The following is a 22,127-nucleotide window of genomic DNA, read 5'->3' as shown; positions in this document are numbered from 1 at the left end:
GAGAGTGCTTAGCCCGTGAGTGAGCGCTGCTTGCAGCGCAGAGAAACGTGCTTGGAGCGTGTGCCTCCGTCCGGGTTTTGCGGAGACCTTCCTGTGTGTGCGTCTGTGCGTACTGAGCACACGCGTATGTGCATCGAATGTGGAGGTAGAGCTGGGAACGGGTAGCAGTATGGAATGATCAGTGAGCCACTGCAGCGCCCAAAGTCTTTGTTTTTGTCTCTTGTTTTAAATTTTATTTGAGAGAGAGAGAGAGAGAGAGCATGAGTGGGGGAGGGGGCAGAGGGAGAGAGAGCGAGAGTGAGAGAGAGAGAGACAGACTCTTAAGCAGACTCCACACTCAGCACAGAGCCCAACGTGGGGCTCGATCCTTTGACCCTGGGATCACGACCTGAGCCAAAATCGAGGGATCAAGGGTGGGACGGTCAACCAACTGAGCCACCCAGGTGCCCCATGTTTTTCTCCTTTTTAATAATATACGACTGATTGGGGTGCATGGGTGGCTCCATCGGTTAAGCGTCCAACGCTTCCTTTTGGGTCGGGTCATGATCTCACGGCTTTGTGAGTTCAAGCCCCACATCACACTCCACGCAGGCAGCATGGAGCCTGCAGGGGATTCTCTCTGTCTACCTCTCTCTCTACCCCTTCCCTACTCACGCTGCCTCTGTCTCTCTCAAAATAAATAAAACTTTAGGAGAAAAATAATATACTACTGATTTTAAAGGCTTTATTCATAAATTGATTTGAGGCTCATGTTAGAAAGCTCTATGCCTTTTTGTAAATGGCAATTTTCCTAAATAAGCCACATAAAAATACTGTTACATCAAGAAACAAATATTTCTAAATATAGCCATATGAGATTTTTCACCAGTGTTGTTTTTAAAAATGTGTAAAGGGGACTCCTGGGTAGCTCAGTCCGTTAAGCATCTGACTTGGGCTCAGGTCGCAATCTCGTGGTTCCCGAGTTGAAGCCCCACGTCAGGCTCCGTGCTGACAGCTCAGAGCCTGGAGCCTGCTTTGGATTCTGTCTCTCTCTCTCTCTCTCTCTCTCTCTCTGCCCCTCCCCCAAACGCTCTCTGTCTCTGTCTCTCTCTTTTTCTCTCTCTCAAAAGTAAATAAACATTGAAAAAAATTTTAAGAGGTCTGAACCTTTATAAATAAATAAATAAAGTGTGAATTTTCTTGCCCCACAATGCAACTTGTGTCTGCAAGTACGTGTCTGTACCTTAAGTGTGTGCGTGTGATTTTAGTATTTCCCATCCTGTTACATGAGGTAGCAACATGCAGCCTCCTGTGTGTGCTTGGACTGGATACCTCGCGTCACGAACGGCGGGGACAGGTGTGGGAAAACGTATCTGGCTTTCATTCCCGAAAATGAGTTAAGAAGGTCATCGAGATCTGGATCTAGTCCGGTTTGGAGAGATGCGGCTTGGCATCGTGCGCTCACTTGTACACTTTCTCCCTGTAGACAAGCAGATGTCCGACGGCCGGCAAGCGGTGCGGCAGGACAGCAGGACTCCCGGACGCCGGCCCAGCTCGGTCAGCCGTCTCCCGCCTGGGGGGCTCCGGAGGTGCCCCCGGAGGCCCGCGGCCGAGCGGGGACCCTCCCTCGAGACTACAGATCCTCGGAGGGCGCGCCCTCGGCCCCGCACACCCGCGGGCAGGAGCCCAGGCCCTTGAGCGTCGCGCCCGTCCCCAAGCAGCCAGCCCCGCGGAGGCCGCCGCCGCCACCGCCGCCCAAGCGTGAGCCCGGGCAGTTGGGGGGCCTGGCCGGCGGCACCCCCAGCGGGCCCCCGCCGTCCCCCGAGGCCCCGGACGCGTGCGCCCCCCGCCCGGCCCTCGGCCAAAGGCCCGAAGACGGCGAGCGCGCGGGGAGGCATGTAGACGGGCACCGGGCCGGGCCTGAGCGCCAAGCCCCGCTCCCTTCCTCGCTGCGGGCCCCGCGCCCGGCCGCCATGGAGACTTCTCGCTCCCCTTCGCCCCAGTTCGCCCCGCAGAAGCTCACGGACAGACCTCCCCTGCTGGTCCAGGACGAGAGTTCCACCAGGTAGGGCCCTGGCCCCGCGCCTGCCCTTCCCTGGGCTCCCGCGGGAGGTGTCCCTGGTGTCTTTCCTGGGCGGTGTGGGCGGTGTCTGGACCCCATGGGGGACAACCCACAGCTCCAGGGGCCACGTGGATTTTTAACTTGGGGTCGGGGCGGGGGTGCCCTGTTCTCCAGGAGCAAAGGGGATGTGCCGCAGGTGCGGACTGTCCTCTGTCCCCGTGGCCCAGGCCCAGCGGTGGTGTGTGCCTTCCCTCCGGGCATCTGCCCATGAGGGCTGTGCTTTCCCTGAGCACTTGTTGGTTGGAGAGTCCGGTGTGCAGTAAGCCTGACGCCTTCAGGAGACTTTGGTGTTTTTCATAATGTCCGGTATTTCCACACGTTTTGTAGGTTTATGTTTCTATTTTTGAGAGAGAGTGTGAGCAGAGGAGGGGCAGAAACAGAGGGGGAGACAGAATCGCAAGGAGGCTCCACGCTGTCACCGCAGAGCCCCAGCCAGGACTCATGCGGGGCTCATGTGGGGCTCACGCGGGGCCTCACACGGTCAAACTGTGAGATCAGACCTGAGCCAAAATCAAGAGTTGGACGCTTCACCGACTGAGCCACCCAGGTGCCCCAACACATTTTTTTTCTGTGTCATATGTGAAAAGCAGAGCTGGTATACACATGTTATAAAGGCAGAGGAAAAACCTGTTCAACTCCATGGCGCTGCTGTTAGAATTTCCGACGTGGACTTGTCTGCCGTGCCCGTGGAGACGTTGATAAATATGGTCAGGCAGGGACCGACCGGTCCCGAACACTGAATGTTTCCCTTTGCCGTCCTCTCAGAGTGCCTTTGAAGAACTGGGAAAGGGCAGAAGTGCAGAATTTTCATCTTGCTCGCTAGGGCCATGGTTGTCCATCTGGGGGAGGGTGGCTTTGCCCCCGGGGGGGCATTTGGCTGTGTCTGGAGAGGTTTGGGGGGTCGCAGCTGAAGAGCGAGTGTTGCTGCTGGCATCCAGCGGGCAGAGGCCGGGACGCCTCGCATCCTGCAGTGCACAGGTGAGCCCCGCAGCAGGGAATGCTCTGGCCCCGATGTCCCCTGCTGTCCAATATGGTAGCCACAGTCACATGTGGCCGTAGGAATGGAAGTTAATGAAAAGCAAAATAAATTCTGTGCATCAGCTGCACCACGTGTGGTTAATGGCACACATACCATTTATTTCCATCATCCCAGAAAGTTCTGTTGGACCTTTTTGTTGTAGAGTCTCAAGCCGTTCTCTTTTTTTTTAAGTTCATTGATTTATTTTGAGAAAGAGCATGAGCACGGGAGGGGCAGAGAGAGAGTGAGAGACAATCCCAAAGCAGGCTCCACACTCTCAGCACAGAGCCCAACGCAGGGCTCAGACTCCAGACCCAAGAGATCATGTCCTGAGCCGAAATCAAGAGTCAGATGTTAAGGGGCGCCTGGGTGGCTCAGTCGGTTGAGCGTCCGACTTCGGCTCAGGTCATGATCTCACGGTTCGTGGGTTCGAGCCCCACGTCGGGCTCTGTGCTGACAGCTCAGAGCCCAGAGTCTGTTTCACATTCTGTGTCTCCCTCTCTCTCTCTCTCTCTGCCCCTCCCCCACTCACACTGTATCTCTCTCTCTCTCAAAAATAAATAAACATTGGGGCGCCTGGGTGGCTCAGTCGGTTAAGCGTCCGACTTTGGCTCAGGTCACGATCTCACTGTCTGTGAGTTCGAGCCCTGCATCGGGCTCTGTGCTGACTGCTCAGAGCCTGGAGCCTGTTTCAGATTCTGTGTCTCCCTCTCTCTCTGACCCTCCCCCGTTCATGCTCTGTCTCTCTCTGTCTCAAAAATAAATAAACGTTAAAAAAAAAATTAAAAAAAAAAAAATTTAAAAAAATTTTTTTAAAAGAGTCAGATGTTTAAGCAACTGAGCCACCCAGGCGCCCCTGTTCTTTTCTTTCCACCTTGAAAATAACTCGGCAGAGAGGACACCACTGATAGCATCCTGTATCTCCGCAAGTGTGGCCTCGTAACCACAGCTTCATCTGGGGGCCACGTCTGTGTTCTGTGTCATGCAGACTGTGGGCACCACTGAGATAACCTGTCAGTGGGAGGCAGCGTTGTCCGTTCTGAAGGGAAGAAGAAGCAATAACGTGGTCTGTGTGGCGGGCCAAGTGTGCGACACTGTTCCAGGCGAGCTGGCCTGGGCCCCTCAGGCCGCCCGCTTCTCGGGAGCTGGTCTGAGCTCCGCGGGCTCCTCGGAGAAACAGCCATGTGTTCCCACGGTGCTCGTGACCTGCGTCGGCTCAGGACGTAGGGAGTGGGTTTCATTTTTTTCTTGCCTGAAGCCAGTGTTGATTTTCTCATTCTGTCTTTTCCAGGAGCTTGAGAGGGATTTCAGTAAACAGGGACAGCGCCTATTGAAGATACTGGGGGGTGATGGGTACCCACATTATTTAGTGTTCCCACCCATCGTGTCTTTTGGGTCGGAAAAGGTTGCCTGTGCACCATGTCCCCTACTGTATGAGTGCTCACAGAGGGCCCGAATCCGGGTCAGTGTCTATACCCAGACCCACATGTGTACACTTTGTTCTCAGGAAGCTCAGTGAGGCACATGGTGGCCGTGCCACCTCCAAGAGCTGCTACCCAGAAAGTCGCTCACAGTGCACTGAATTAGTCACCGTCCCCACGGTGTGCCCTGTCGGTCAATCCTGGTATGAGAGCGTGCGATCCCAGTGACCTGCAGGCTGAACAAGAAACCAGGGAGGCACGGTCAGCTACCGACGGGTCAGCAGGGGAAGGGTCAGGGTCCCCCTGTGTCAGGGCTTCCTGAGCTGCCGGTCATTTAGGCTCAGCTCAGAGATACTGTTCTTGGGGCGCCTGAGTGGTTCAGTCAGTTAAGCATCCAACTAAGCGTCTCACAGTGCGTGAGTTCGAGCCCCACGTCGGGCTCTGCATTGATGGCGTGGAGCCTGCTTGGATCGATCCTCTATCCCCTTCTCTCTGCCCTCCCCCACTCTCAAAAATGAATAAACGTTTAAACATTTAAAAGAAAGGGGTGCCTCGGTGGGGCAGTCAGTTAAGCGTCCAACTTCAGCTCGGGTCATGATCTCACGGTCCCTGAGTTCGAGCCCCGCGTCGGGCTCTGTGCTGACAGCTCAGAACCTGGAGCCTGCTTCCGATTCTGTGTCTCCCTCTGTCTCTGCCCCTCCCCCACGTATGCTCTGTCTGTCTCTCTCAACGATAAATAAACATTAACAAAAATAATTTTAGAAATAAATAAAAATGTAAAAGAAATTGCCCTGCTCTCTGCTGACTTGGATCTCTTGAGCAGAGCTGCTCGCCTCATCTCCCTCCATGTCCGGCCTCTCCCTCCTTCCAGCTACCCCTTGACCATGAGTGTGCACGCGCTCCTGCCTGCTGGGGCGCCAGCCGGGGTGCAGGGCAGGCTCCCACCTTCACGCGCTGTTGAGCCGTCCCTGTGTGCCAGGCCCTGAGCCCCCAGCAGGAGTGCGGAGAGAGGAGAGGAAGCATTCCTAGCCTCTGAGGGATTTCAGAATGGGCATTCCTACCAAAACAAATGCTTCAACTCGTGTGCTAACACTAGGTAGCTGACTTTTTTACTTATTTGTTTTTCCAACGTTTGTTCATTTTTGAGAGAGAGAAAAGTGTGAGTGGGAAAGGGACAGAGAGAGGGGGAGACACAGAATCGGAAGCAGACTCTAGGCTCCAAGGTGTCAGCACAGAGCCCGACACCGGGCTCGAACCCACGAGCCGTGAGATCATAACCTGAGCCGAAATCGGACGCTCAGCCGGCTGAGCCACCCAGGTGCCCCTAGGTGGCTTACTTTTAAATCTTTAACAGTCGTCTGGGGATTTTTTGCTTAAACTTCAAACGATCCTCTGCTCCCCCATCTGCCCCTACCCCACTTGCACTTTCTTTTTCAAAAATAAACATTAGGGGCGCCTGGGTGGCGCAGTCGGTTAAGCGTCCGACTTCAGCCAGGTCACGATCTCGCGGTCCGTGAGTTCGAGCCCCGCGTCAGGCTCTGGGCTGATGGCTCGGAGCCTGGAGCCTGCTTCCGATTCTGTGTCTCCCTCTCTCTCTGCCCCTCCCCCGTTCATGCTCTGTCTCTCTCTGTCCCAAAAATAAATTAAAAACGTTGAAAAAAAAATTTAAAAAAAAAAAAAATAAATAAAAATAAACATTAAAAGAAAAAAAACATAGGCAATCTTTCTAAAGTCTCCCGGCGGCCCCAGAACCACGCAGGCACCCGTGGGTATGTACCGGCCCTGCTTGGAGAGGCAGCGAGGGAAGGCTCTAATGATAACTGTGAAAGGAAGCCTGTTGCAGGTCCCCCGACAAAGGAGAATGTCACCGAGCAGGGCCTGTTAATGTTTGCACTATTATCCGCATGAAAACGCGTGTTAAACCACCCTCCTCTCAGTCAGCAAGCCCAGGGATACACCCCCGGCTCCCCTAGGGGTGTGGGTGATTTTGAAAATGGAAAAGGTGTCCAGACGCTCAGGGTCAGGAACGCAGGCCTCCTCGACCTCCATTCCCCGTCCTGGGTCTGTGATCACGGAGGCTCCTTCCAGCTCAGTGGCCAAAGGTCTTTGAGCCTGGGTTCCCCAGCCGGAAGAGCAGGTGAGGGACCAGCGGGTTTCTCTCCCGGGTAGGCGTCGACGGCAGGGCTCACTTTGCGTTTTCAGCACACGGCTCTTCTCTTTCCAGAATCGAGCGGGTGATTGACAACAATACCACTGTGAAGATGGTGCCCATCAAGATTGTGCACTCGGAGAGCCGGCCTGAGAAGGAGAGCCGCCAGGGCCTGGCCCGCGCCACCGAGCTGCCCACACTGCCCAGCGGGCTGGAGAAAGACCACATCAAGACCCTCAGCACCTCGGAGCAGTTCTACTCCCGCTTCTGCGTGTACAGCCGCCAGGGCGCCGAGCCCCCGCCCCAGCCCCCCGAAGCCCCCGCGCCCACTGCCAAGGACAGCGGGGCCTCTCCGTCCGGGCTCAGCTACGTGAAGACCAAGGAGAGGACAGCCGAAGACCTGAAGTCAGAAGAGCTGGCCCGGGAGATCGTGGGCAAGGAGAAGTCTCTGGCCGACATCCTGGACCCCAGCGTGAAGATCAGAACCACCATGGACCTGATGGAGGGGATCTTCCCCAAAGACGAGCACCTGCTGGAAGAAGCCCAGCAGCGGAGGAAGCTGCTCCCCAAAGTCCCCTCTCCTGGGACCACGGACGAGAAGTGAGTAAGCACCGCCTTCAGGGGCGCGGTGTGGCCGCTTGGTGCGCTGCTCCCTCTTAGCATCTGGTTCGCTCCAGGGGGCAAGTGCCTTCTCCGTGTGTCTGTTTTCATGATTGCTTCTGGGGGGCAGGTTTCCGAAAGTACTGCCCAGTGCTTACTTAGCACGTTTTGGCCGTCCGGGGACCCTCCCAAAAGAAGCGCTAAGGCCCGTGGCTGGGGATGACGACTCTGAGGCCTGGCAAAGATGTGAGGATAGCGCAGCTCCTGCGATGCCCGCAGGCGCCTCTCAGAAGACAGCGCTTCTCAGCTGGGCCGTCGTCTCCCTCCAGGGGACACTTGGCAATGTCCGGGTACGTTTTTAGTTGTCGCCCCCGCGAGGTGCTCCCGGCATCCTGTGGGTGGAGACAGGGAGGCTGCCCAACACCCTGCGGTGGACAGGACACCCCCACAGCCCCAGGTGTCAGTCACGAAGGCTCCTGAATGTCCTAGTTACTAAGGAGGCTTTCTGTTCCCGCTTGTGGAACGGAGCGAACGGATGCATTTCCACGGTTTGGGGAAACGTGCTTTGCGACCTGTCTCATTCCGTGGGCCACCTGCACAGGCGTGTGCTCACATCTGTCCTGTTTATATCCATTGTGTCCGTACACGTCGTTAACTGACAGTAGGTGGGAGTGCCCGTGAGATGCCCGAGACAGGGGCAGAGGGGGTGAGTCGGATCAAAGCAAGAGGGAGCAGACACGGCTGCAGCCAAGGGCTGCCCCTCCGCCCCGCTTTGGCGGTCCCATCCCCCAGCTGTTGTCTTTTGGTTAGCGGCCCCATTGGCTCGTCGGGACCGAGGCCGTGAGCCGGAAGGGGGCACGTGCGCGTAGGGTCACAGCCAGTTGCGGTTCTGACCTTTTTACGTAGGAGAGAGGAGCCGAGCGTGCCGGCGGCCATGTCCCTGGCCACCAGTTCCACGTACTACAGCACTTCGGTCCCCAAGGCGGAGCTGCTGATCAAGATGAAGGATCTGCAGGAGCAGCAGGAGCCCGAGGAGGATTCGGGGAGCGACTTGGACCACGACCTGTCGGTGAAGAAGGTAGGAAAGGCCGTTGCCAATGAAATTGTGCTCGTTGGCAGAGAAGGGGCCGCACGTCACGGTCCAAGTAATCTGTGCCTTCCACCCTAGTTAAAATGCTGCGGACTTCATTCTGTGACCTTCGGCAAGTTACCTGTTCTCTTTGAATATCAGGTTCTAATACCTGCAGCCAGGAGATCACAGTCCCCACATAGTGCTTGTAAAGTGCTTTGTCCACCAAGCAGCGTCATTTCTTGTCTCCTAGAACTCCCAGGCGCTTAGGGGTACAGCAGGAGACCAAACAGAACGGAGCCCTTCCTTTCCAGAGGGGAGCCTCTGTTCAGCCCACATGAAAACAAATACACAGTAGGGGGTCGGCACACTGCAGCCTGTGGGCCAAACCTGGTTTTGTGAGCAAAGTTGTATTGACGCACAGGCACATTTATTCATTTAGAGACGCTCTCTGGTGGCTTTCCTTCCACAGAAGCAGGGTTGAGTAGTTGCAGCTGACCACGCCACCTGGAACGTCGAGGATCTTTACTGTCTACCCCTTTATGGAAAGAGTTTGCCAACGTTTAATGTGGTACATTGGATGGTGAGAGAATTAAAACAGAGTGAAAGAATCGAGTGAAACAAAGGAAGGTGATTCTAGAGAGGGCTCCAGCGAGGGGATGATTGAACAGTGACCTAGAGTGGTGTGAAGGGTGAGCCGTGTGGATATCTGGGTGCACTGGGGTAAGGGGACCAGCCGCTGCGAAGGTCCTGAGGTGGTAGGCTCGTGACACATTGGAGAAGCAGCAGTGGCTTTAGCTGGAGCTATGTGGACCAGGAGGGTAGGACTGGAGATAAAGTCAGAAATGAGGTCAGGGACTACATAGTGAGTGGCCATGAAGTCATGGTAGGGACAGCATTACTGCTGTCAGTGTCAATGGCATTACTGCTCTGTTAGCTTTAAATCTCCATGATCTGTCAGCACGCCAGACCTGTGGCATCTAGGTGATTACCTAGTTTTTTAGGAAGGCCTTAGCATTAAATGGATGACGGGATTGCCAAAGAAAGTCCATTTCAGAGGCTAGCACGTACTCTTTATTCCAGGGCCTTGAGCCCGTCAAATACTACCAGGGAAAGAAAAGGAGGGAAGCAGCCTTTTGTGAGCATTTGCCATATGCTTAGTACTTTGGAAAACTGCTTTCATAAAACAAACACTTTTTTTTTTCTTTTAACAGAAATCTTACCAAAAGATTATGCGTGTATAGTTGGTGGTTTAAAAACACCACTGGCTGATTTCAGATATAATAGAAGAAATATTGTGACCCATGCATGAGAGAAATTTACTTTCAGTTTGGGGAATATCTGCTTTTTTGTTCAAGGGAATTAAAGGGAATAAAAGATAAGAATTTTAGTCCTGGGCTTGTATCTGGCTTCCAATCACATATCCAATTTCTTTCTTTTTTCTTTCTTCTTTTTTAATGTTTATTTTTGAGAGAGAGAGACAGACAGACATACCAAACGTGAGCCGGGGGGGGTGGGGAGAGAGAGAGGGACACGCAGAATGTGAAGCAGGCTCCAGGTTCTGAGCTGTCAGCACAGAGCCTGACGTGGGGCTCGAACCCGCGAACCGCAAGATCATGACCTGAGCCGAACAAAGGCAGACTCTTTTTACGACATGGCCTTGTTTCTCGTGCTGTGATGAGTTTGGGGTGGGGCACGCCCTGGTACTGCCCAGCCTTCATCTGGGTGGCTCTTTTCTCTTTCTGCTTTTGGGAGGCTCAAGTTGCTGGGCAACTGCCTCACCTTAGATGACTGCTTTGGAATTGAGATGAATCCCTGTGAACTTGGCTCCTGACAGCCTACTCCCCGCACCCCCCCAACCTACTCCGCATGATTATATTCTTGGGTTTTTTTAATGTTTATTTATTTTGGGGGCCGGAGGAGCAGCAAGAGAGGGGGCCAGAGGATCCGAAACAGGCTCTGAGCTGTCAGCAGAGAGCCCGATGCGGGGCTCGAACTCACAAACTATGAGATCATGACCTGAGCTGAAGCCAGACTCTCAACCGACTGAGCCACCCAGGCACCCTCGCATGATTAAATTCTTAACCCAACTGACATATCTTATTCCAGATGCAAATGTTGAGTAATTTCACAGTAAACGGCAAATGCTGTAAATCACAGTTCTCTGTGGTGTTAGTGACTCAGTAATCTTGCTTTTCGGCTTGATTTGACAAAGGCAGCTGGCACCCTGTCTTTTCAGCCTTCTTCTCATAACCCACAAATACACTGTGTCGTGTGGTTGTACAAAGTGTTCACGGTGGGGAGAAGGAGGTCCGTGCTGTGTGGATGTACCTGATGGGCCGTAACGGTAGAGCGGCTTGACCCCGAATCGCATGTGGACCCACGTGCCCAGAGGGACCTTGGCTGTCATGGTCCCAGCATCGCTGCATGCTCACAGAGCCCGAGTGCCAAATCGGGTGACCCTGTGTTTTAGGAGAAGGCTGAGGACACAGGGATGCAGAGAGGGAATTGTGGTGGCTGGTTGGAAGCATTACCCCAGGAAGGCGAAATCCGTTTTTACACCCGAGGCGGCTCAGGCACACTCTGCCCAGAAAGAGGCCCAACTGAGATATGGGATTCTTCAGCAGAAGCAGACACTCCATGGTCAACATCTGGAATCTGAGGGTTGTGGTTCTTCCCTGGAACTTAGACGTGGGCACGAGGCCCAGAGAGAAAAGACCTCATTCCCCGCCCAGAGGGGGACAAAAGTAGGTGTGCGGGGGGCACCGGAAACAGAGGTAAGGGGCAGGAGTGCACCTGCTGTGAGACCCAGGGTGGGCGGGGGGGTGGCTGGCCTCTGCCACCACTTGCTCTCCCCCCAGGCCCTCTTGAATGCCATGTGCTGCAGAACACAAGCGGATGGGCTCACGCGAGGCTCATCTGACGTGGCGGGTGAGGCCTGCTGCACCCCGGCTGGTGCTGATAACCAGTGATCCGTATGCTTCCTGGGCCAGGCCTTGTCCCAAGATCCCTGAAAGTCAGTGTCTGGCCCTTTATGGAAGAAGGGGAGGGTATTTCTAATAAAACTTTACGCACGACATATAAAGGAATCAGAGGAATTTGGGCTCCTTCCAAAACGCCCAGCTTCAAGTTCGCTCAGCTGTTATTGCAGGTTTTGAAGGCGCGTATCATGCATTGGTGTGAAATCTTTATCACGATAATTGCTAAAGAAGAATGAAACAGGAAAGTTACCAGAAGCCCTGGCTAGGGGTCCTCACACATCCACAATCCTCTGAATTGCTTGAGGTGTTCACTCGGGTTACGGGTTGCCTGCAGGTGACAATTTGGAAGGTTCTCCATCCCTACAATCCATTTTGTGCTCTTCCCTCAAGTTATGAGTATCTGAAAAAGGCCATGTTAGCCGTGGGACTCGAAGTTGACTTAAACCGTCTCCCCAGATAGGTAGGTAACCAGACGCACCGAGACACAAGCATCAGCCCACATTCTGAGAGAAAATATCAGAACTGTAGACGCATACAGCTTTACATTAGTGAGGGAAGGGGCGCCTGGGTGGCTCAGTCGGTTGAGCATCTGACTGTAGCTCAGGTCGTGATCTCACAGTTCGTGGGTTCAAGCCCCGCATCGGGCTCTGTGCTGACAGCATGGAACCTGGAGCCTGCTTCGGAATCTGTGTGTCTCTCTGTATCTGCCCCTCCTCTGCTCTCCCTCTCTCTCTCTCAAAAAATAAGTAAAATAAATAAATTAGTGAGGGAAGACTAGAACCTGACCCGAAAAAGCCCAAAGCAGTTTATAAATTCCATGTTGGGTGTTTTAGGAGAAAACCCATGCCGATTAATCTGCAGTGAGGACAAGGACAGCTCTCCTCTGAAACTGCCTGCTATCTTAATCTGCAGGATACCCAGACATTGTGATAAGCCCTAGGCAGATTGGACCACGAGCAGGCAGTGCCCATGCCTTTCCAGGCCGTGGACTTATCGTCATACTTACTTGTGCACGCGCATCAACGCCAGATGGGGATTCTCGTCAGCGTCTCCTCCGCAGACAAAGCGGACACGTCATCGGCTCCTGCAAAGCGTGCGATGGCTTGCTCGTGGTTCAGCGTGTCTTTCGTCCCGCCGTGTGACTTTGCCCACCTAAACTGTCATCGGGACAGGCGTTTTTTGTTTTTGAATTTTTGTTAACGTTTACTTATTTTTTAGAGAGAGAGTGAGGCAGAGCACGAGCGGGGAAGGGGCAAAGAGAGAGGGAGACACAGAGTCTGAAGCAGGCTGCAGGCTCTGAGCTGTCGTCCCGAGCCCACAAACCGTGAGATCACGACCAGAGCTGACGTCGGCCACTTAACCGACTGAGCCACCCCGGCGGCCCCGTGACAGGCGGGTTTTACCCCACTGTTGTCTGTTAAGCCGGGGCACCTTCTCAGCCTGCACGCAGGACTGCTGATACCTGCCAAGTACGGGTACCTACCGCAAGCCGCCAGGCTGGTGATTGTCACGCAGGCACGCGTTCAGCTTTCGTGTCAGTCCTGGAGGTGCGGGCTCCTTTTCCCCTGTGCAGCCAAGATCACGGTCCTGGAGAGCTTGATGAGACGTCGCTCCCTCCGGGCGGGTGACTTCTCTCCGCTCGGCTCTGCCGGCTCCCTGTGGGGTTGGAGTCTGTAAAGGGCCCAGGACACGCGGTGACGGTGTGGGGGGACTTCATGGGTCCGCTTTCTATACGTGGCGTCCCTTGTTGCAGCAGCCTGAGCTGAACATCCTAACTGGACGTGAGCGTTCACATTCTGCAGTCTTCATCTGGGTTTGTGCACCTCGGCGCTGTGGCGCGCGGGGGTTCACGTGGGCTGTGTGTGGTTCAGCACCTGGGGGTGAACGCCCTGGCGCTTCTGCTGTGGGTGGGCCTGACGGCACACAGACATCCGTGCTCGGAAGACAGTGGTTTTGGCAGCCTGGGCTCACCTGCTGCGTTCCTTTAGAGCCATCCCTGTACGTTTCCCCAGATCTGCCAGAGGGGGCAGACCATCTTTGCCACTCAAATCCTGCCACTTCAGCAGGAAGGCCAGTTTACATGTTTTGTTTTTTATTTTTGCCCCTTTAAAAGACAATCACTTAAAGGGCCTGTGGAAAAGGGGGGTGGGGAACTCACGTTTAATGGTCAGAGTGTCAGTTGGGTAACATGAGGAAGTTCTGGAGATGGGCGGTGGTCACGGTTGCCCACGACGTGAATGTACTTAATGCCACAGAGTGGTACGCTTAAAAACGCATAAAATGATAACTTTTGAGACTATATCTTGCCATACTTAGTTTATTTTATTTTATCTAAAATATTTTTTTAATGCTTTTGTTTTTGAGAGAGAGGGGGACAAAGCATGAGTGGGGGAGGGACAGAGAGAGAGAGAGGGGGCACAGAATCCAGAGCAGGCTCCAGGCTCTCAACTGTCAGCAGAGCCCAACTCGGGGCTCGAACCCACAAACCGTGATCATTACCTGAGCCAAAGTCGGACTCTTAACCAACTGAGCCACCCAGACGCCCCTTTCTTGCCATATTTTTAAAAAGTTAGTAATATATGTGCATTTCGGTCACATTCAAGTCAGGTTACTCTCAAAAGACTTTTAATTTTACTGACATCCCTTTATTTGTTTTAACTTTAAGTTGCTAGTTGTGTGTGGAGCATATGTTTAAATCACGCCATTCAGTAGCAGGCGTGAGACTCCATAACTTGTGCACGTGTCAGTTCTTGCACTGGAAGATTGCAGACTATGAAGCACAGAATCTCACGTGGGCCCCGAGAATCCCGGCCAAGGTGAAGGCGAAATGAGGTTTATCTCGAGGGGCCACGTCCTACCTATCGCTGTGTGATAGGACACTAACGGGAGGAGAATAGGTTAGTTTCGTGTCTAAATGTCACGCCAGGGACTTCACCGGGAGTTGTTCTCCCTCCCCGGGTCTTAGAAAGCCTCTCTTAGAAAGTTGATGCAAAATCAACTCTTCCCCACGCAGGTCACTTACGTGAGACCACAGGGCCCGGGCAGCCGCTGTAGGTGCCAGGTCAGGTCACCCTAACGAGTGTTTGCATGCCCCCCTGTGCCCTACAGCAGGAGCTCATCGAGAGCATCAGTCGCAAGCTGCAAGTGCTTCGGGAAGCCCGGGAGAGCCTGCTGGAGGACATCCGTGCCAACAGCGCACTGGGGGACGAGGTGGACGCCATCGCCAAAGACGTGTGCAAACCCAACGAGTTTGACAAGTTCCGGATGTTCATTGGGGACCTGGACAAAGTGGTGAACCTTCTGCTGTCGCTGTCGGGCCGTCTGGCGAGAGTAGAAAACGCCCTCAATAATTTGGATGACACTACTTCTCCTGGTGATCGGGTAGATACAACGTGTCTGACCTGGACTCGGCGGGGGGCGGGGCGGGAGGTGGTTGCGGGAAGGTTCCGCGTGGGGCGTCATGAGTTGGTGCCCTGAAGCCTCACGCGGTCCCTGCGGCGGCCTGTGCACCTCCCAGCGCAGGACGCCTTCGGGTGTCCAGGGCTCTCCCTCACTTTGCCGGTAACTGAGGGAGACAGGTGCTGGGGGGTGTGGTGGGCAGGGCCTGACAGGCGTGGTCATGGGACTGCAGGGCTGCTGTGATGTTCAGGAAGAACTGTGGGCTCCTTTTCACATCTTCTCACCTGTTCCCACGGATCATTACTGATAAGCGTCTCTTCCTAGGAAATAGTCTCTTTCACCTTTCTTGACCATGCATGTAAGTGGGTCTCACTGAGAATGGAATGTGATGTTGTCGCTGCTTTTAACAGGAGTGCACACGGCAGTCTGGAAGCAGTCGAGGACTTGTCTGCCTCTTCCCCCTCTCTTGAGGTGTGCAGCCTGGAACGTGTCTCTTAGGGGGTTTGCAGAATGCAGGAAGTAATAGCCCCCTTGTTGGCTTCACTTCCTGGGTCAAATATCAGTAGAACATGGAGTTTGCTTCTCTGTGTAGGCCCTCAAATGATCATCTTTATTATTAATACGGCTCCTTCTCTGAAAGGGGAGCAGAAGAGTTAGCCCTCTCCCTTACTGTAGGTGAGAGCGCTTTCAGGCGACCTAAATGTTCTCGAGCGCAGCTCGCAGACGTTGTCGTTCTGTGCTTAGCTAAGTCGTTGATGACTACCGTTTGAACATACTGGATAAGCATTGACAAAATAGCCGGGACCCTTGGGTGATGTTCAGATTCCACTTTCTGATTTCCTCGTCTTTGCCACGTGTATCTGAGGAGAGGAAGATAACGCGAGGGGTGCCCGGGTGTCTCCGCCTGTTGAGTGTCCGACTGGCTCAGGTCATGATCTGTGGTTCGAGCGTTGGAGCCCCGTATTGAGCTCTCTGCTGTCAGCACAGAGCCTGCTTGGGAGTCTCTCTCTCTCTGCTTCTACCCCACTCATGTGTGCTCTGTCTCTCTCAAAAATAAAAATATTCTTAAAAAAAAACTTGAACGAGAAAGAGATTCGTTTATACATAATTGGAATGTTCTCGAGTATTGATTTAAGTGAACAACTAGTGTGGTCTTTGCAACTCAGCTCCTCTATAATCTATCTTTCCCTCCGTGTGGGTGGAACGGACAGATACTTTATTTAGAATTTGGGGATGATGAAGGAATGCCAACGCTAAGGACCACGCACGTGGTCCTCCTGAGTACCAGGCTCTGGAGCCCTCAGCACGTCCCGGGGGCTCCCTGTGAATGGAGTGTTGCGTTCCCCCAGCCAGGGGCAGTGAGGAGGCCCCGTCTCCAGCAGGGTTGGCGTTGGAGGAAAATCTGTATCAGGCAGCGGAAGTTTGGAGACGCTAAGGTTTTCAGAGACAACATAGTGACTAGTTAAAAGACACCGCAGAACGTTTTCTGAGGCTCCCTCCATCTTTCCAGACAGAAAATGTCCCCATCAGGTCCTCTCCCAGCCTCTGCAGCCTCCTGTCCCTAGTCAGCCTGACTGGTTTTAAGTTTTTATGTATTTATTTTGAGAGAGAGTTCCTGCACACACCAGCATGGGAGGGGCAGAGAGAGAGGGAAAGAGAGAATCCCAAGGCTCTTTCCCCTGATGCGGGGCTCGGACTCACAACCCACAAGATCGTGACCTGAGCCAAAATTCAAGAGTCGGACACTTACCTGACAAAGCCGTGCAGGCGCCCCAGCCGGACCGATGTTAATAATCCAAAGCACACTTCTAGGGTCTGTTAGCACCTTTCCCTTTGGGTTTAACGGATTTGCTTTGCCTCCTCTTTGCGTGAGAATTCCCTGTGCGCGTGACCTGAAGAGGGCGGTGTTGCACGGGAGTGGGCAGGGGACCTGACGCCCACCAAGACAGTTTCTGCTTAGTGACCCGCCCACCAAGACAGTTTCTGCTTAGTGACGGTGGCCGCTCACGTTCATCGCGCGCTCTCTGTGTGCGGGCGTTTTACAGAGAGCCGCCACATGCTGGACTCTCACGGTGGCTGTTGGTAACTGCGTGGCCACGTTGCAAAGTGGCGGAATGAGAGCGGCTGTCCTGCTGCCCAAGTAAAAATCACACGGAGGAAATGAAGCCCCGGCCTCCCCCAGCCGACGGTGGGAGACTGAATGCACTCATCTCTTCCTTTCTTAGTTTTCGTTAAACTTAGAGAAGGCAGGGACCGTTAGGTGTGTATTTTGCGGAGAGACGGTGCGGCTGTGAGTGCCACATTTTGGGAACGGGGTCGTCCGTGTCCCCCAGAGCGGGCCCGTGTGGGGAGCCGGGGAGTCTCCCCCGTCACCCTGCGTCTGTCCTACCTGTCCTTGCTCCCTCACGCGTGCCCTGCAAGCTCGCCCAGGGGCTCTTCTCCTGCGGAAGGGTGTACACACCCTGCTCCGCGAGTTCTTCGGAATCCGCGCCTTTTGCTGCCTTTGCCGCGGTGTTGTCACGGTCAGGCCTCTGACGCGCATGGGATCCCTAAGTCCTTTACACCTTTCGAGCCTCTCAGAATTCTGTCCTTATCTGTCCGGGGACAGCTCTTCTCGTCAAGGCTGTTCCTCTGAGCCATTCCAGGCCAGTGGGAAGAAATGGGAGGAGGGACGAGCCTGTGAGCTCTCGAGGAAGGGCTGGGGCTAGCCGCGCCCGAGTATCTCCGTGCAGAGGCCGTCAGACCTCTGGTCCCTAACCTGGCGTCAGGGTGTCCCCTGAAGCAGCCCGCAGCGTGGCCGGCATCTTGCGGCGGCCGCCCGGAGCCCCTGCTCTCGCCCTGGTCCTCAACGGGCTTGTCTCTCTCTCTCTCCCCAGCAATCGCTGCTCGAGAAGCAGCGGGTCCTCATCCAGCAGCACGAGGACGCCAAGGAACTGAAGGAGAACCTGGACCGCCGGGAGCGGATCGTGTTCGACATCCTGGCCAGCTACCTCAGCGAGGAGAGCCTGGCCGACTGCGAGCACTTCGTGAAGATGAAGTCCGCCCTCATCATCGAGCAGCGTGAGCTGGAAGACAAGATACACCTGGGCGAAGAGCAGCTCAAGTGTCTGTTCGACAGCCTGCAGCCCGAAAGAGGCAAATAGGAGGGCCCTCCCTGGCGGAGGCCGGAAAGTGCCCCTCTGAGCTCGGTTCCGGAGGATGCACGCGGAGACCCCAGCCGGTATTTATGTCCTGCAGCCCGAGTCGTCCCCTAGCGGGATGGCTGCTTTAGAGAAGCAATAACTTCCGTGTGTGTTTGCGATGGTCTATTTAATGTGTTTTAGCTTCCCCGTTGAACGCTGAGAAGAACATCTCACCATTAGCCATTTTGCTTTGCCAGTTACCACACGTGGCCCAGCCTCCGGAGGGTGGCGGGTTCCCGCAGTATAGACTGTGTAGTGCATGCAAGTGGTCCTTCTCACTGGTAGGGGTGCCCTTCCTCCCGTCTTCACATCCTGAACCAACCGCCCGGGAAGCAGCCTGAGTGAGTCTCGAAGGCGCATGAGCGGGGAACCCCTGGCTCCCGTCTTACCCTGCGATTCCTTACCCTGGGAAGCGTGGGCTGCCCCGTCGTACCCCATTCGTCCGATGGTGTGGACCCTTCCTCGTCCTTCATTCAGTCTCCCAGCAAAACCACGATGATATGATGAGAAGTTACTAACCTTTTGGAAAGGGGAATGGTTTCCCAGTGGTTAAAAACCCACTGTGAAATGAACACCTTATGTGTTGGCTTCACGCATCCTGAAATCGCCACAGAAAGAATCGTGTGCATGCTTTAAAACACGTGCACAGCACAAGGAGCTTCAGTCCTGGCGTCACGGTTCAAGTGATCTTTTCCTGCAAAGTGAGAGTCCTCGGTCAATAGTGTGTCCAGTAGGAGTCATGTGCTCGCTAGATACTTGTTTCATGAGACCAACAGCATATTTCTGAAATTACCTTCTGCCTGTAACACTTATTTTGTGTGCGTATGGTTGTTAGTGACAATTGCCTACGTTTCTGTTTTTGCCTCTTTAAATCTATTGCCATGCCGTAAGGGTTACTTTCCATTTACTTGTAAGAACCTTTCCTCTCTGCGCTTTCAGAGGCCCCATGGAGTATTACAACTCCCAAACCCGATCTTTTTCTGCCACAGTTTATAGATTCTGTCCCCTGTTTATCAGCTGAAATCGCAAGTTTCTCAAGAGAGTCTGCTCACTAAGAAAACACTGTCATGCTGTCAGTTTCCAGTGGACAAGTCACAGACTGGGAGGAAAGATGTGCTAATCATGTCTATGACAAAGGATCTAGAACGTGTGAAGAACTTTCAGAAGCAAGAGAACAAACAGCTGGTTAGTACATGGGCAAGAAACATAACTGGGTGCTTCAGCACAGAGGCCGTGTGCACGGGCAATAAAATAAGCACGTGGAAAGACATTCAACCGCCATCGGCTTGGTTATAACTTCCGTTTAATCTACACCGATGTAGAGCTTCTTCACAGATGCTCATCCGATTAAACGCATGGTAAATGGCAGGACAGCCCCTTGGACGACGTCATGTTGAAGTGATGATCGGACATTTGTTTGATCGAGGGATCATTTGGATCCTCGTTTCCCCTATTCCCATGAAAGTTTTCCGACAGGTGGGGACACGTCCCTTTGTCTGCGGCGACGGTTGCCTTCCCAGAACACACGTGCACACAAATGTCTTAACAGACCGCTGTCTGTACTTGATGAGCCAGAGGGGGGGAAGCTGGACCCCTGAGCCACAGCACTGACGTCTCTGCACCCCACGGGGGTCCCAAAGTGGCAAGCTTCAGTAACGCACGCAATAAACCCTCTTTTTGGCAATCCACTCATGCCAGAAAGCTCTATGCCTTTTCAGAAGTTTCCAGTCCTATTGAATTAAGCGATTTCTGACTTGAAAAAAAATCCCCATCCTGCCAATGACGTGTCCTTCTTTCCTCCTGCTGTAGTCCCTTCCTGTGAAAACTGGTCACTTCAGAGAAGGTGAAGTTGGCTGTCCACGGACCTCTGTCATTCTCCTCAGGGGGACAAACACAGTAATTTCAGCGTGTTTTGCTTTTAATTTAGACAAAGCGTTTATCTGTGATCTTTTCCCTCGAATACAGTATTGTGAATCATTCTGATGATATATATGTAAAATGTGAGTAACAGGAGGTGTGTGTCTCTATCCAGCCTTTTAGGTCTTTTGAGGACCTTCTCTTACACACAGCAATATACAGTGCTCTGTCCCCCTTGCCGCGAAGCACATGGGGTCACTGTCCTGTACCTTCCCCTGTTTGCCTCTTCAACGTCTAGTCAGCAGGGACCCAAAGATTCCAGTGAGTCGATGTACATATCTTTGTACATAGCTATGTTATTGCATACAACAACAATCTGGTGCTAATGTTTTGCCCTTGGCATTCTTAGGTGGCGGCTGATTCCTCCCCCTCTGTCGTAGCACAGCTGTGGAATGCTCTGTATGGCGAGATTTCAGTCAGGGGTATGGCCTGTGGCTTTTATCCTGCAGTCCAGTGTGGAAAATGTGTACGTACTTCATGCTCGACCCTTACCACTTAGCTCTCATCGTATCGTCCTGCTTGACTTTTAACAGAATAAATGTGTCCTTGAGTGAATGGAGCGTGTCTTTGACTTACCTATGTTCTATCTTTTTTTTTTTTTTTTTAATCCAACTGTCCTCACCATAGGTCAGATTCTTAAGCCACTGATAAATTGTGGGATGGATTCTCTATATGTGTGTAACTTTAGGCCAGCCTAGCTAAGGCTGATCGGTTTGCAGGCAGGCAAAAGTCAGGGGACACAGGTTGTATCAGTCAGCCATGGCCGTAGTGATGCTGCGTAACAAGCAACTGTGGGATCTCAGTGTGCAGTACGGTATCTCTTGAGCTCACGCACGCGGCGATCATGGTACTCTGCTCCGTGTGTCTCTCGTCTTTCTCCTGGAACCGGCAGCCTGGCCTGGGGAAGTCCGTGGCGGATGCACGAGAGAACCGACCCGGGCACAAAGGTGTTTTTCCACATACCTGATTATATCACACCACTAACCTTCCGTTGCCAAAGCAAGCCCCACAGCTGAACTCAGAGAGGTGGTGGGATGTGCCCCACCTCTTCGGTGGGAGGAGCCGTGTCGTCACGTGGCAGAGTGTGGGCACCAGGTGTGAAGAATTCGGGCCACTGATGAGCTGCATCTCCCACGCCGGCGTCTGCTCTGATGGGGTAGCGCTCAAGCGTCCTGGACCCAGAAGCCACGTCCCCAGGGCGAGGCCACCTCTGCCTGCCGCTCCCTAGTCTTATGGCCGTGACCAAGGTACTCGGGCTCTCCGAGTTTCGTCCTGTGTCACTGGAGAAGGCCTGGGGAGCTCAAGCAAGCACATGTTGTTCATGTGCTTAGAGGCCACGCTAGGCCTGGAAAAAAGTGCTGCGGACGCGTCTACTCTTGTGGGTGCATCATTCTCTCTGGTCTTGGAGGGACAGGCCTTCCCTGAACGATCTGCCAGAGCCGCACAGGAGACGGGGATTTCTGTTGCATGGGAGGATGAGAAAGGGTTCTGGTCTGCAGCAGGTTTGCGAGGCGTCAAGGCTGGATGGGAGCGGGGAGTCTCTTTAATAAAAATTATTCAACGGGCACCTGGGTGGCTCGGTCGGTTAAGCGTCCGACTTTGGCTCAGGTCACCATCTTGCAGTTCATGAGTTTGAGGCCCGCGTGGGGCACCGCGCTGACATCTCAGAGCCTGCTTCAGACCCTCTGTCTACCCCCCCTCCCCGCTCTGCCTATCCCCTGCTCTATCGCAAAAATAAACATTAAAGAAACAAATTTCATAAGTAAAAATTATTCAAAATTAGAGTGGATATTTACTGAGAATGAGAAACTCACAAGTCAGATTTTTTTTTCAGTGGATGAATACCACACATTTTGTTTTTATTTCTGGCTTCTGCCAGGTGACTTCAGCGTGTCTCCTTTGAGTTCTGGAATGGTCAAGAGATTACTAACTGGGGGCAGTTCAAATGCAGTCCGAGAGTGCTGCTGTGGTGCTAGGCTGGGCCGTTCTGCGATCTGTGTGCCATGTTCCATGACCCGCTGATGACAGCGTGCAGGGTTGCGTCCCTGAGAACTTGTGTGCTCGGGCTGGTGAACCACATTGGTGACGGCTTGGTCTTTGGTGCGGGCCCATCAGACTTGTACGGGATGAGCTGTGTCGGGTACCCTGAGACAGCCTGGGATATGGGGACACCAGACACTCGCTCCATTTTCAGACCTGTCTGCCGGGACTGCTGCAGGTCTGTACCTACAAGCGCAGACATTCTGAGAGCCTGGGTTGTGCACTTCCCGTTAAGAGAAGAAAAGCAATG

At 53.6% G+C, this 22,127-nt stretch overlaps 1 protein-coding gene and 1 non-coding gene across 2 annotated transcripts; both read left to right on the top strand.

The window, feature by feature from the left end:
• The first annotated feature begins 1,831 nt into the window (after positions 1 to 1,831).
• Positions 1,832 to 20,396, top strand: LOC128774432 (protein Shroom2-like). The gene is made up of 5 exons (XM_053893517.1): positions 1,832 to 2,044; positions 6,765 to 7,289; positions 8,196 to 8,367; positions 14,451 to 14,720; positions 17,615 to 20,396. Exons 1-5 carry the CDS (start codon positions 1,953 to 1,955, stop codon positions 17,879 to 17,881), a joined length of 1,326 nt encoding a protein of 441 aa, XP_053749492.1. The 5' UTR covers positions 1,832 to 1,952; the 3' UTR covers positions 17,882 to 20,396.
• Positions 11,902 to 11,986, top strand: TRNAY-GUA (transfer RNA tyrosine (anticodon GUA)). The gene has a single exon. It is a non-coding gene; the product is annotated as a tRNA-Tyr (tRNA).
• Positions 20,397 to 22,127: the final 1,731 nt, after the last annotated feature.

The sequence above is a fragment of the Panthera pardus genome, unplaced genomic scaffold (assembly GCF_024362965.1).
Source record: "Panthera pardus isolate Hobbes unplaced genomic scaffold, ASM2436296v1 HiC_scaffold_305, whole genome shotgun sequence".
Classification (NCBI taxonomy): domain Eukaryota; kingdom Metazoa; phylum Chordata; class Mammalia; order Carnivora; family Felidae; genus Panthera; species Panthera pardus.
This window is presented reverse-complemented; position numbering and strand designations above follow the sequence as displayed.